This window comes from Loxodonta africana, chromosome 26 (assembly GCF_030014295.1).
Source record: "Loxodonta africana isolate mLoxAfr1 chromosome 26, mLoxAfr1.hap2, whole genome shotgun sequence".
Taxonomy (NCBI): domain Eukaryota; kingdom Metazoa; phylum Chordata; class Mammalia; order Proboscidea; family Elephantidae; genus Loxodonta; species Loxodonta africana.
The window spans coordinates 34,381,862-34,397,333 of record NC_087367.1 but is presented as its reverse complement, the minus strand read 5'-3'; the positions used below and the strand labels follow the sequence as shown (position 1 = coordinate 34,397,333).

Here is a 15,472-nt window from a genome sequence, read left to right as displayed (position 1 = left end):
CTCTTGATAGGCATGAGACCTTTGGGTTGTTTCCAGTCTTTGTGAGCATTTTTTGATCCTTGAAGGTAGGCTTTAAGAGTCAGCTGAGGCAAACAGGAACCTTGGGTTCTCCTAAGTAGCAAAAGCTTCTATCCTAATTCTAATTTATATTCTTATATGTCCCTACCCTTTGGTATCTTCTAGAGTGTTTATTTTACCAGTGCCTGTGAGGTTCTGTTATGGGCCTAATTACTTGATGCCAACCCTAGGGCATTTGTATGAGATGTTTAGATGAGTATTAACGTCCCTTACATGCTGTGGAGTAAGAGATCTGGATTCAAATTCAGTCTCTTTCCTCTAATTGATTGTATATTACTCAGCTGTGAAATGGGGGTGACAGCAACCACCTCTGTGGTAGAATATTTTGATAGGCTCTCAGCCAGTGGTAGATTGTTATTACTACAAAATATCCTTTTTTACTTTATTGTTTTAACTTGAAAACTAGACTTAATCTGTGGAAACAAAAGGCCAGTTTTAGAATGCAGCTTTTTTTTAGACTGCTTTATACCTTTTCATTGTTTGGAAACTTGAGTAAGTGGAGGTTTTTTTTAGAGCTTGCTTAAGCAGAAGACAATATGATTAAATTCTTGGCAATTTTTTTTTTTAATACAAACAACCTCAGTTTCAGAATATGTCTTTGGGCTAATATAAATTGATACCAACTATATAAGTTATTCAAAAATATGTGGTTCTCTGAAAAATTACTTTGACATTTTAGTATTTTAACCGTCAAAAGCAATCATCACTTTCTATAATCAGAAAAAACCTAAAAGTTATATTTAAACATTTTAAATATCTAAAAGAGTTTCGATACTCTTAGGTAAACTTCTGTTGAGGAATATATATTTACTAATTTTAGAAACATTACTAATAATTCATGTTATAACTAAAAGGGTTTCTGCTTAACCTGCAGCTAGTTTGAAAAGTTTCCAAGGACTCGACAGCACTGGGGGTTAGTTTGAAAAATCAATTATTGTACTGATGTCAAAATCCTAGTTGTGATATACTGTAGTTTTGCAAGATGCTTTCAGTTGGCTTGAGGGCATATGGTATCACTCTTCTTACAACTGCATATGGATTTTACCTCAAAACAAAAAGTTTAACTACAAAAAGTCAGTTAGGCAGAGTTATCTCCCTCTTCACCCCTTTCAGCTCCCCATTTACCTATCTTGTTACTAGACAGCTTTATTCAATTTATAGTTTTCAGATTTTTCCAATAGCTTTATACGTATTATTAAGAGTAAGTGATAGAGTACAGTATGAGTAATTTTTCCTTTTAACATATGTTCTTTAGCAGTTAATAATGTAACCTTTTACATTATTAATAATGTAACTTTTCCCCATGCGTCTGCCAGTTTACTGTACTGTGGGGGCTTGTGTGTTGCTGTGATGCTGGAAGCTATGCCACCGCTATTCAAATACCAGTAGGGTCACCCACGGTGGACAGGTTTCAGCTGAGGTTCTAGACTAACACAGACTAGGAAGAAAGACCTGACAGTCTACTTCTGAAAAGATTTATCCAGTGAAAACCTTATGAATAGCATCAGAACACTGTCTGATATAGTGCCGGAAGATGAGCCCCGCGGGTTGGAAGGCACTCAAAATACAACTGGGGAAAAGCTACCTCCTTTCGAAGTAGAGTTGACCTTGATGACATGGGTGGAGTCAAGCTTTTGGGACCCTCATTTGCTGATGTGGCATGACTCAGAATGAGAGGAAACATCTGCAAACATCCATTAATAACTGGAACCTTGAGTGTATGAGGTATGAATCTTGGAAAATTGTAAGTTGTCAAAAATGAAATGGAATGCTGAAATTAACTGGTATTGGTCATTTTTAATAGGACAATCAAATGGTCTGCTATGCCGGGAACGCCAGCTTGAATAGAAATGGCGTTGCATTCATCGTCAAAAAGAACATTTCAAGCGATAGGATAATATCCACACGCCTACAAGGAAGACCAGTTAATATGACTGTTGTTCATATTTATGCACCAACCACTAAGGCCAAAGATGAAGTAATTGAAGATTTTTACCAACTTCTACAGTCTGAAATTGGTCAAACATGCAATCAGGATGCACTAGTAATTACTGGTGATTGGAATTCGAAAGCTGGAAACGAAGAATCAGTAGTTGGAAAATATGGCCTTGGTGATGGAAACAATGCTGGAGATTGCATGATTGAATTTTGCAAGACCAACGACTTCTTCATTGCAAATACCTTTTTTCATCAACATAAGCAGGGACTATATACCTTGCCAGATGGAATACACATGAATCAAATCAACTGTAGAAAAAGACAGGAAAGCTCAATATCATCAGTCAAACAAGGCCAGGGGCCAACCGTGGATCAGACCATCAATTACTCACATGCAAGTTAAAGTTAAAATGGAAAACAATTAGAACAAGTCCGTTAGAGCCGAGGTATAACCTTCAGTATGTCTACCTGAATTTAGATCCATATTTATGCCTGTTCCCAAGAAAGGTGATCCCACCGAATGTGGAAATTATGAAACAATATCATTAATATCACACGCAAGTAAAATTTTTCTAAAGACCATTCAAAAGCAGCTGCAGCAGTATATCAACAAGGAATTGCCAGAAATTCAGAAAATCCTCACAACTGGACCAATAAGGAACATCATGATATACAGAGAAAAGATTGAGATTGTCAGTGATTTCATTTTACTTGGATCCGCAATCACTGCCCATGGAAGCAGCAGTCAAGAAATCAAGAGGCACATTGCATTGGGAAAATCAGCTGCAAGAGATCTCTTTAAAGTGTCAAAGAGCAAAGATGTCACCCTGAAGACTAAGGTGCGCCTGACCCAAGCCATAGTGTTTTCAGTCACCTCGTGTGCATGTGAAAGCTGGACACTGAATAAGGAAGACCGAGGAAGAATTGACCGCCTTCGAATCGTGGTGTTGGGAAAGAATATTGAATATACCATGGACTGCCAAAAGAATGAACAAATCTATCTTGGAAGAAGTACAGCCAGCCAGAATGCTCCTTGGAAGCCAGGATGGTAAGACTGTGTCTCACGTACTTTGGGCATGTTAGGAGGGATCAGTCCCTGGAGAAGGACATTATCCTTTGTAAAGCAGAGGGTCAGCAAAAGAGGAAGACCCTGAATGAGATGAATTGACACAGTGGCTGCAACAGTGGGCTCAAGCACAGCAACAATTGTAAGAATGGTACAGGACCGGGCAGTGTTTTGTTCTGTTGTGCGTGGTATCACTATGAGTCGGAGCTGACTCAGCGGCACCTAACAACAGCAGCAATGTAACCTTAAATTCTTTTTCAGAATTTAAAATTGGGTTGTATGTTTTGCTCATGTAACCTGCTAAAAGCTTATAATTTGTGGCTCAGAAAAGCACCTGGAGAATGTGAGACCATGCCTGTCTTTGGAAATATGATGTAATATTTATTTGATCAATAACTCATGGTTCTTAGAATACTAGATGCCAGTATCCCTTTTGTCTTAATGCTTCTTCAGCTTGCAGCTGTGGCCTTTTGTTAGGGTCTGGGTCAAGAAACAGCTGTATGGAACCCATAAATGTAAAATCCTATCTGTTTTCCTGAACCCTTAGAGAATTCTTTTCTTGTGCTTTTGCTAACACATAAAACAAATTGGGATGTACCTAAAGGAAAGTAATTATTTTTTTTTCATTGTCTTGTGAAAAAAACCCACGTTTCTTCTTGGTGAATCTCCAGTTTTTTTAACCCAGGTTAGCTTGTGAGGCAGCCTGGTGGTCAGAGAGACAGAGAATGTGGGTTCTAGTCCTACTTCTGCTGTTCTTAGTTCATGGCTATGGCAGATCTAGAAGCACAAGTTCTTCAGCTGTACAGTAAAGGAGTTGAGTAAACTCATGGTCTCCAAACTTCTTTGGGGGAAGGGGATTTGGAGGTCATGGTGCTTTTTTTTCTCTCTTTTGAACTTTTTTGATATGAAAAATTTAAATAACAGAAAGTACAAGGAATAGAATAATCAAGTCCTCTGGTGGCACACTGGTTAGGTTCTTTGGCTTTTAACCAAAAGGTCAGCAGTTTGAATCCATCAGCTGTTCCTTGGAAATCCTATGGGGTAGTTTTGCTCTGTCCTATAGGGTCACTATGAGTTGGAATCCACTTGACGGCAATAGGTTTATTTTTTTTTTGTTTTCTTATATCGCACCTAAAATTTGCTTTCTCTATTTCTTTTTTTTTTTTTTTACTGAAGATTTTCTTTCTCGATTAAGTCCTTTGATGCACAAAAGTTTTTTATCTTGATGAAGTACAGTTGGTCTGTTTTCCTCTTTCCTTGCTTATACTTTTAATGTTATATCTATTGCCAAAAACAAGGTCCGCAAGCTTTATCCCTACATTTTCTTCTGAGAGTTTTAAGGTTTCAGTCCTTATACTTAGGCCAGGTAGTGTGATGTATGGGTCCAAGTTCATTTTGCGTGTGGAAATCCAACTGGCCCAGCAGCATTTATTGAAGAGACCATTTCTTTCCTCAATGAATGGACTTGATGCCTTTATCTAAAATCAGTTGGTAATAGATGTGTGGGTTTATTTCTGGACTCTTAATTCCCTTCCATTGGTTTATATGTCTATCAGTAAAAAAGTCCCACACAGTTTTGATTACTGTACCTTTATATTATGTTTTGAGATTGGTAAGTGTGGGTCCCCCTGCTTTGTTTCAAAAATTTTTCAGCTATGTGGAGCCCCTTGCAATTGCATGTGAATTTGCAAATTGGCTTTAATATTTCTGCAAAAAAGGCTATTGGAATTTTGACAGGGATTTTGTTGAATCTGTTGGTTACTTTCGACATCTTAAAGATATTAAGTCTTCTGGTCCATGAACACAGAATGTCTTTCCATTTATTTAGATCTTCCTTAATTTCTTTTAGCAGTGTTTTGTGCTTTTCCATGTACACGTCTTTCACCTCCCTGGTTAAATTTATTCCTAGGTATGTTATTCTTTTATATGCTTTTGTAAATGGAATTATTTTCCTTTTTATTTTATTGTATTTTAAATGAAGGTTTACAGAACAAATTCTCATTAAACAATTAGTACACATATTGTTTTGTGACATTGATTAACAACCTCAAGACATGTCAACACTCTCCCTTCTCGACCTTGAGTTCCATATTACCAGCTTTCCTGTCTCCTTCTTCCTTCTAGTCCTTGCCTCTGGGCTGGTGTGCCCTGCAGGGATTTTGTTTTTATTTTTTTATTGTGCTTTAAGTGAGTTTACAGATCAAGTCAGTCTCTCATACAAAAACTTAAACACACCTTGCTATGTACTCCTAGCAGCTCTCCCCTTAATTAGACAGCACATTCCTCTTCTCCACCCTGCATTCCCCGTGTCCATTCAACCAGCTTCTGTCCCCCTCTGCCTTCTCATCGCATCTCCAGACAGGAGCAGTCCACATAGTCTCATGTGTCTGCTTGAACCAAGAAGCTCACTCCACACCAGTATCATTTTCTATCTTACAGTCCAGTCTTTGGGAATGGGGCCAGTCTTGGGCTAACAGAATGTCTGGGGACCATGACCTCCAGGGTACCTCTAGTCTCAGACCATTAAGTCTGGTCTTTTTATGAGAATTTAAGGTCCTACGGGATTTTTTTTTTTAAATTGTGCTTTAAGTGAAAGTTTACAAATCAAGTCAGTCTCTCATACAAAACCTTATATATACCTTGCAATATGCTCCTAGTCGCTCTCCCCCTAATGAGACAGCACACTCCTTCTCTCCACCCTGTATTTCTGTGTCCATTCAGTCAGCTTCTGTCCCCCTTGGCCTTCACATCTCCACTCCAGACAGGAGCTGCACACAGAGTCTTATGTGTCTACTCGATCCAAGAAGCCCACTCCTCACTAGTATCATTTTCTGTCTTAGAGTCCAGTCCAATCCCTGCCTGAAGAGTTGGCTTCAGGAATGGTTCCTGTCTTGGGCTAACAGAAGGTCTGGGGACTGTGACCTCCAGGGTCCCTCCGGTCTCAGTCAGACCATTAAGTCTGCTCTTTTTACAAGAATTGATGTCTGCATCCCACTGCTCTCCTGCTCCTTCAGAGATTCCCTATTGTGCTCCCTCTCATGGCGGTCATTGATTGTAGCTGGGCACCATCTAGTTCTTCTGGTCTCAGGCTGGTGTAGTCTCTGATTTATGTGGCCCTTTCTGATTCTCAGGCTCATACTTACCTTGTATCTTTGGTGTTCTTTATTCTCCCTTGCTACATGTGGGTTGAGACCAATTGTTTCATCTTAGGTGGCCGCTTGCTAGTGTTTAAGACCCCAGACTCCACTCTCCAAAATGGGGTGCAGAATGTTTTCTTAATAGGTTTTATTATGCCAGTTGACCTAGATGTCCTCTGAAACCATGGTCCCCAGACGCCACTCTCCAAAATGGGGTGCAGAATGTTTTCTTAATAGATTTTATTATGCCAATTGACCTAGAAGTCCGCTGAAACCATGGACCCCAAAGCCAGCCCCTACTACGCTGGCCTTTGAAGCGTCGGGTTTATTCAGGAAAATTCTTTGCTTTTGGTTTAGTCCAGTTGTGCTGACCTCTCCTGTATTGTGTGTTGTCTTTCCCTTTACCTAAAATAGTTCTTATCTATGTTGAATTAGTGAATCCTCCTTTCCCTCCCTCCCTTCCTCCCCCGCCTCTTGTAACCATCAATATTTTCTTCTCTGTTTAAAAACTATTTCTTGAGTTCTTATAATAGTGGTCTCATAAAATATTTGTCCTTTTGCAACTAATTTCACCCAGCATAATGCCTTCCAGATTCCTCCATGTTATGAAATGTTTCACAGATTCGTCATTGTTCTTTATTGTTGCATAGTATTCCATTGTGTGAGTATATGTATCATAATTTATTTACACATTCATCCATTGATGGGCACTTTGGTTGCTTCCATCTTTTTGCTATTGTAAACAGTGCTGCAATGAACATAGGTGTGCATATATCTGTTCATGTGAAGGCTCTTCTTTCTCTAGGATATATTCCAAAGAGTGGTATTGCTGGATCATATGGTAGTTCTATTTCTAGCTTGTTAAGGAAGCGTTAAATCAGTTTCCAAAGTGGTTGTACCATTTTAAATTCCCACCAGCAGTGTATAAGTGTTCCAGTCTCTCTACAACCTCTCCAACATTTATAATTTTGTGTTTTTTGGATTAATGCCAGCGTTGTTGGAGTGAGATGGAATCTCATTGTAGTTTTGATTTGCATTTCTCTACGGCTGATGATCATGAGCATTTCCTCATTTATCTGTTGGCTACGTGAATGTCTTTAGTGAAGTGCCTGTTCATATCCTTTGCCCATTTCTTAGTTGGGTTATTTGTCTTTTTGTCATTGAGTTTTTGCAGAAACATGAAGAATTTAGAGATCAAATGCTGATTGGAAATGTCATAGCTAAAAACTTTTCCCCAATCTGTAGGTAATCCTTTTACTCTTTTGGTGAAGTCTTTGGCTGAGCATAGGTGTTTGACTTTCAGGAGCTCCTGGTTATCTAATTTCTCTTTTGCTGTTCGTGCAGTTTTTGTAATGTTTTGTATACTGTTTATGCTATGTATTAGGGCTCCTGGTGTCGTCCCTGTTTTTTCTTCCATGATCTTTATTGCTTTTTATTTTATATTTAGGTCTTTGATCAATTTTGAGCTGGTTTTTGTGCATGGTGTGAAGTATGGGTCATGTTTTATTTTTTTGCAAATGGATATCCAGTTATGCTAGCACCATTTGTTAAAGAGAGTATCTTTTCCCCATTTAACTGACTTTGGGCCTTTGTCAAATAATCTGCTGCTCATATGTGGATGGATTTATGTCTGGATTCTCAATTCTGTTCCAGTGGTCTGTATATCTGTTGTTGCACCCCTACCAGGCTGTTTTGACTACTGTGGCAGTACAATATGTTCTAAAATCATGTAGAGTGAGACCTCCCATTTTGTTCTTCTTTTTCAGTAATGCTTTACTTATCCAGGGCCTCTTTCCCTTCCATATGAAGTTGGTGATTTGTTTCTCCATCACATGAATAATGTCACTGGTATTTGGATTGGGATTGCACTGTATGTATAGATTGCTTTGGGCAGAATAGACATTTTTGCAACGTTCAGTCTTCCTGTCCATGAGCCAGGTATGTTTTTCCACGTATGTAGGTCTCTTGGTTTTTTGCAACAGTGTCTTGTAGTTTTCTTTGTGTAGGTCTTTTACGTCTCTTTTTAGATTTATTCTTAAGTATTTTATCTTTTTAGGGGCTATTGTACGTGGTATTAATTTGATGATTTCCTCTTTGTCATTGTCTTTGTTGGTGTAAAGGAATCCAACTGATTTATGTGTATTTATCTTGTATCCTCCCCCACGTGTTTGTCAGTTTGTCGTACTGTGGGGCCTTGCATGTTGTTGTGATGCTGGAAGGTATGCTACTGGTATTCAGATACCAGCAGGGTCACCCATGGAGGACAGGTTTCAGCTGAGCTTCCAGACCAAGACAGACTAGGAAGAAAGACCCAGAAGTCTACTTCTGAAAAGAATTAGCTAGTGAAAACCTTTTGAATAGCAGAGGAACACTGTCTGATATACTGCTGGAAGATGAGCCCACCAGGTTGGAAGGCACTCAAAAGATGACTGGGGAGAGCTGCCTCCTCAAAGTAGAGTTGACCTTAATGATGTGGATGGAGTGCAGCTTTTGGGAACTTCATTTGCTGATGTGGCACAACTCAAAATGAGAAGAGACAGCTCCAAACATCCATTAATAATTGGAACCTGGAATGTACGAAGGACCAGGCAGTGTTTCGTTCTGTTCTCCACAGGGTTGCTATGACTTGGAACCAACTCGATGGCACCTAACAACAGAAACAACAACATCTTGTATCAAAATACTCTGCTGAACTATTCTATTATTAGTTTCAGTAGTTTTCTTGAGGATTCCTTAGGATTTTCTATGTATAAGATCATGTCATCAGCAAACAGAGATACTTTTACTTCTTCTTTGTGAATTTGGATGCCCCTATTTCTTTATTTAGCCTAATAGCTCTGGCTAGGACCTCCAGCTCAATGTTGAATAAGAGTGGAGATAAAGGGCATCCTTGTCTGGGCCCTGTTCTCAGTGGGAATGGTTTTAGTCTCTCTCCATTTAGGATGATGTTGGCTGTTGCCTTTGTACAAATGCCTTTAATAATGTTTAGGAATTTTCCTTTTATTCCTATTTTGTTGAGAGTTTTTATCATGAATGGGTGTTGGACTTTGTCAAATACCATTTCTGCATCAATTCATAAGATCTCGTGGCTCCTGTCTTTTATTTATGTGATGGATTACATTGATTGTTTTTCTACTGTTGAACCATCCGTGCATACCTGGTATGAATCCCACTTGGTTGTGGTGAATTGTGTTCTTGATATGTTGAATTGTATTGGCAAGAATTTTTTTTTTTTTAAGTTTTTATTGTGCTGTAAGTGAAAGTTTACAAATCTTGTCGGACTCTCATACAAAAATTTTTATGCACCTTGCTACATGTGGTCGTAATTGCTTTCCCCCTAATGAGACAGTTAGCCCCTTCCCTCCATTCTCTCTTTTTGTGACCATTTGGCTAGCTTCTGACCTTCTCTATCCTCTCATCTCCCCTTCAGAGAGGAGATACCAACACAGTCTCATGTGTCTACTTGATCCAAGAAGCTCATTCTTCACCAGTATCATTGTCTATCCCATAGTCCAGTCCAATCCCTGTCTGAAAAGTCAGCTTTAGGAATAGTTCTTATCTTGGGCTAACAGAAGGTCTGGGTACCATGACCTCTGGGGTCCTTCTAGTTTTAGTCAGACCATTAAGTCTGGTCTTTTTATAAGAATTTAGGGCCTGCATTCCACTGCTCCCCTGCTCTCCTCAAGGGTTCTCTGTTGTGTTGCCTGTCAGGGCAGTCATTGGTTGTAGCCAGGTACCATCTAGTTCTTCTGGTCTCAGGCTGATGTAGTCTCTGATTTATGTGGTCCTTTCTGTCTCTTGGGCTCATAGTTACCCTGTGTCTTTCGTGTTCTTCATTCTCCTTTGCTGCAGGTGAGTTGAGACCAATTGATGCATCTTAGATGGCCGCTTACTAGCTTTTAAGACCCCAGACGCCACTCTCCAAAGTGAGATGTAGAATGTTTTCTTAATAGATTTTCTTATGCCAGTTGACTTAGATGTCTCCTGAAACCTTGGTCCCCAAATCCCTGCCCCTGCTATGCTGGCCTTCGAAGCATTCAGTTTATTCAGGAAAGTTCTTTGCTTTTTGTTTAGTCCAGTTGTGCTGACCTCTCCTGTATGGCATGTTGTCTTTCCCTTCACCTAAAATAATTCTTATCTACTATCTAATTAGCGAAAACCCCTCTCCCTCCTTCCTTCCCTCCCTCGTCCCTCTCGTAACCATCAAAGAATATTCTCTGTTTAAACTATTTCTGGAGTTCTTATAGTAGTTGTCTTATACAATATTTGTCATTTTGCAGGTGACTGATTTCAGTCAGCATAATACCTTCCTGATTCCTCCATGTTATGAAATGTTTCACGGATTCATCATTGTTCTTTATTGATGGGTAATATTCCATTGTGTGAATATGCCATAATTTATTTATCCATTCCTCTGTTGATGGGCACCTTAGTTGCCTCCATATTTTTGCTATTGTAAACAGTGTTACAGTGAGCATGGGTGTGCATACATCTGTTCTTGTGAAGGCTCTTATTTCTCTAGGATATATTCCAAGGAGTGGGATTGCTGGATCGTATGGTAGTTCTATTTCTAACTTTTGAAGGAAGCGCCAAATTGATTTGCAAAGTGGTTGTAGCATTTTACATTCGCACTAGCAGTGTATAAGTGTTCCAGTCTCCACAACCTCTCCAACATTTATTATTTTGTGTTTTTTGGATTAATGCCAGCCTTGTTGGGGTGAGATGGGATCTCATTGTAGTTTTGATTTGCATTTCTCTAATGGCTGATGATTGTGAGCATTTCTCATGTATGTGTTAGCCACATGAGTGTCTTCTTTAGTGTTTGTTCATATTCTTTGCCCATTTTTTAATTGAGTTATTTGTGTTTTTGTAGTTGAGTTTTTGCAGTATCATGTAGATTTTAAAGATCAGAAGCTGATCGGAAATGTCATAGCTAAAAACTTTTTCCCAATCTGTAGGTAATCTTTTTACTCTTTTGGTGAAGTCTGTGGATGAGCATAGGTGTTTATTTTTTAGGAGCTCCCAGTTATATGGCTTCTCTTCTGCATTGGTAGTAATGTTTTGTATACTGTTTATGCCATGTATTAGGGCTCCTAACATTGTCCCCATTTGTTCTTCCATGACCTTTATTGTTTTAGACTTTATATGGGTCTTTGATCCATTTTGATTTAGTTTTTGTGCATGGAGTGAGGTATGGGTCTTGTTTCACTTTTTTGCAAATGGATATCCAGTTATGCCAGCACCATTTGTTGAAAAGACTGTCTTTTCCCCATTTACCTGACTTTGGGCCTTTGTCAAATATCAGCTGCTCATATGTGGATCGATTTTTGTCTGGATTCTCAGTTCTTTTCTATTGGTCCATGTGTCTGTTTTTGTATCAGTACCAGTCTGTTTTGACGACTGTGGCGGTATAATATATTCCGAATGCAGGTAGAGTGAGGCCTCCCCCTTTGCCCTTCTTTTTCAGTAATGCTTTACTAATCCGGGGCCTCTTTCCCTTCCATATGAAGTTGGTGATTTGTTTCTCCATCTCATTAAAAAATGTCATTGGAACTTGGATCGGAATTGCATTGTATCTATAGATTGCTTTTGGTAGGTGGATATTTGTTCAATATTAAGTCTTGCCATCCATGTGGGAAGGTATGTTTTTCCTCTTATGTAGGTCTCTTTTGGTTTCTTGCAGTAGTGTTTTGTAGTTTTCTATGTATAGGTCTTTTACATCTCTGGTAAGATTTATTCCTAAGTATTTTATCTTCTTGGGGGCTACTGTAAATAGTATTGATTTGGTGATTTCCTCCTCCATGTTCTTTTTGTTGGTTTAGGGGAATCCAACTGATTTCTGTATGTTTATCTTGTATCTTGAAACTCTGCTGAACTCTTGTATTAGTTTCAGTAGTTTTCTTGAGGCAAGTTCTTACTGTATCCTAATTTTTTGCTCTGTTTTGTTTAGATATGCCCAAATGGGTTGCTTGAGTAAGCTGGCTTGATTATTTTTACCTTTGGGGCTCTGACGTCTTGTCACCAGATAGTTAGAGCTGTTATCAGTTATTTAAGCGTATGAGCCCCTTAACTTTTTTTGTGTGGATTTAGCTCAGATGTCCAGGTAGCTCGTCATCAAGTGGTGGTATAGGCTCTGTTCTACACTTATAGGGGCAGGGAAGTTTGCTGTAGGTACCAGTATCTGGTTGCAGCATGGGGTCATGCTGTGAATAAGGCAGGGGGTGATAACCATTCCCGAATTGTCTCTAAGGAAAGCGCGTTCCTGTTTTCTAGAGCATATGGGTGGATGGGTTCTGCAGATGGACCATAGGCACTCAGTGGTTTTGGTTGTAAGGACTGCGAGTTACTGGTTATCCTTGGACTCCTGTCACGGGTGACTGGGTGACCTGAGTGGCACCACCAGTCCTTAGGCCCTTGATGTGGGTAGGTGAGGACCCTGCTTAATAGGCAAAGTCGTGTCACATATCAACACCCACCTGTCTCCCGTACAGGTCAAACACTCGCAGTCTGCCAGCGAGGGCCTATTCTCCTGAAATAGGTACACACGGTCCATGCAGGGAGGAAAGGTATTCAAAGTCCACAGTCTGTTTATGGCGGGACAGGAGTTTATTCTGTCTGGAGTTCACTGGGTTAGTGGAGCTGGCAGGTTTTCTTTTCCCGCAATTGTGAATTTATTCCTTCTCCGCCTCCGGGAGCATGGCTTAGGGCACTCAAATGGGCCTATCTCAGGCCCAGGGAAATCAAAAGCCACTGAAGCTGGCTTGAGGGTGGGGGGCTCAGTAAAATATATGGAAGTACTTAGCTTTTGCCTGGTACGCCGTTTTTCCCTGGTTTGGAAGTATGTGTAGGCTGCGCAGGTGGCTGCTACTCCCTGAGAAAACTGCGGTCAAATGCTACCACCGGCTGCCGCAGCCGCTTCCGGGAATGGTGCCTGAGGGATCCCAGCGATTCAGGTCCGGCATCTCCTCTCTGGTTCTGAACGGTCTCTCTCTTCCCTACCGCTCAGTCCATTTTCTTACTTTGCCTTTGATGATCAGGGCTCCTAGCGTGTCATAAGTATAATCGTTTCACTTGATTTTCAGGTCTTTGTTTTAAGAAGGATCGCCAGAAGCATCTGGCTACTCCACCGTATTGGCCCCGCCTCCTATTGCTAGAATTTTGTTTAGGATTTTTGTGTCTACCTTTGTGAGGGATATTGTTATGTAATTTTCTTTTTTTTTGTGGCGTCTTTATCTGGTTTTGGTATCTGGGTTATGCTGGTGTCATAGAATGAGTTTGAAAGTATTGCCTCCTTTTCTATGCTCTGAAATACCTTTAGTAGTAGGGGTATTAACTCTTCTCTGGAAGTGTGGTAGAATTTTCCAGTGGAGCTGTCAGGGAGAATAATTTTTTAAATTTCCGTTTGAATATATCATTGCTGGTGTACAAAAACACAACTGATTTTTTTTCCCATAGCTTTATCTTTCTTTTTAATTGATCTTTAAATAAAGTTTTACTGAACAAACTAATTTCTCATCAAAGTTAGTACACACATTGGTATATGACATTAGTTTAACAACCCCATGACATGTCAACACTGTTCCTTCTCAACCCTGGGTTCCCTGTTACCAGCTTGCCTTTCCCCTCCTACCTTCCTGTCCCTGCCACAGGGCTGGTGCACCCCTTTAGCCTTGTTTTGTTCCATGGACCTGTTCAGTCTTTCGCTGAAGGGTGAACCTCAGGAGTGGACTCATTACTGAGCTGAAAGGGTTTCCAGGGGCCATGCTCTCAAGGTTTCTTCAGTGTCTGTCAGGCCAGCATGTCTGGTCTTTAGTTTTGAGTTAGAGTTTTGTTCTACATTTTTCTCCAGCTCTCTCTGAGACCCTCTATTGTGATCCCTACCACAGCAATGAGTGATGGTAGTCGGCCACCGTCTAGTTGTACCAGACTCAGTCTGGTGAAGGCCATGGTAGATATGGTCCTTTAGTCCTTTGGACTAATTTTTCCCTTGTGTCTTTAGTTTTCTTCATTCTTCCATGCTCTCAAAGGGGTGAGACCAGTAGAGTATCCTAGGTGGCCACTCACATGCTTTTAAGATCCCATACACTGTTCACCAAAGTTGAATGTAGAAAATTGTCTTTATAAGCTCTGTTATGGCAATTGAGCTAGATGTTCCCTGAGACCATGGTTCCCATAGCCCTCAGCTGAGAAAATCAGTCCCTCAGGGAGTTTGGATGTGTCTGTGGAGCTACCATGGCCTTGCCTTGTAGAGGTTGTGCTGGCTTCCATGGTATTGTGTATTGTCTTACCCTTCACCAAAGTTATCACTTATCTTTTGTCTATTAAGTTTTTTTCCAGCCCTACCCCTCCCCTCCTTCACAACCATCAAATATTGTGTGTTTTTGTATCTAAACCTTTTCATGAGTTTTTACAGTAGTAGTCTCATACAATATTTGTCCTTTTGTGATTGACTTACTTTACTCAGCATAATGTCTTCCAGATGCATCCATGTTATGAGATGCTTCACATATTCATCTGAAGTTTTCTTTTTTCTTCTTACTCTCCTGTGCTGAGTTCCTTTTGTTTGTGGATTTCTTTTGTTTTTGTAGGTGTTGTTTTTATTGAGACTGTTTGATTCTCTTCTTTATTTTGATGAGTAAGTTTGTTAACTTTCTTTGTGATTACCTTGAAATTTACCCTTATCTTCCTAGGTTTGAAGCTGGCTAAGAGACTGCAGCTGGTGGGATGCAGAGGAGGCCAATGGGGTGGGGGTGGGGGAAGAAGATGGTATGGGCTAGGAAAGCGTATATCGTGTATCACTGGGTTCTCTGTCTCTTGCTTGGAACTTCGTGAAGCTGCTTTTCTCATTGTGGTTTTAATTTGCATTTCTCTGTCGTCTAGAGATCTTGAGCATTTCATCATGTGTCTCTTGGCCACTTATATGTCTTCTTTGGTGAAATGTCTGTTCATTTCCTTGGCGCATTTTTTAATTGGATTGTCTTTTTATTGTAGGGATGTTGGATTTTCTTGTGGATTTTAGAGATTAGACCTTTGTCAGATTTGTCATAACCATAAATTTTTTTCCAGTGTGTAGGTTCTCTTTTTACACCTTTGGTGAAGTCTTTTGATGAGCATAAGTGTTTAATTTTTAGAAGATCCCAGTTATCTAGCTTATCCTCTGGAGCTTGTGTGTTGTTGGTTGTGATTTGTACCCTGTTAATGCTGTGTATTAGGGCCTCTAGCATTGATGCTATTTTTTCTTCTATGATCTTCA

At 39.9% G+C, this 15,472-nt stretch overlaps 1 protein-coding gene across 6 annotated transcripts in view; it reads left to right on the top strand.

Moving 5' to 3' along the window:
* TTC27 (tetratricopeptide repeat domain 27) overlaps positions 1-15,472 on the top strand; it is a 301,004-nt gene that overhangs the window by 39,956 nt on the left and 245,576 nt on the right. The window contains exon 1 of one of the 6 annotated variants that reach the window (XM_064277232.1): positions 1,934-3,064. The exons of the other annotated variants lie outside the window; for them this stretch is intronic. Coding sequence (XP_064133302.1) covers positions 3,004-3,064 — 61 coding nt within the window. The 5' untranslated portion in view covers positions 1,934-3,003. Of the gene's footprint in view, positions 1-1,933; positions 3,065-15,472 lie in introns of those variants that run through there. 6 annotated transcript variants of the gene reach the window in all.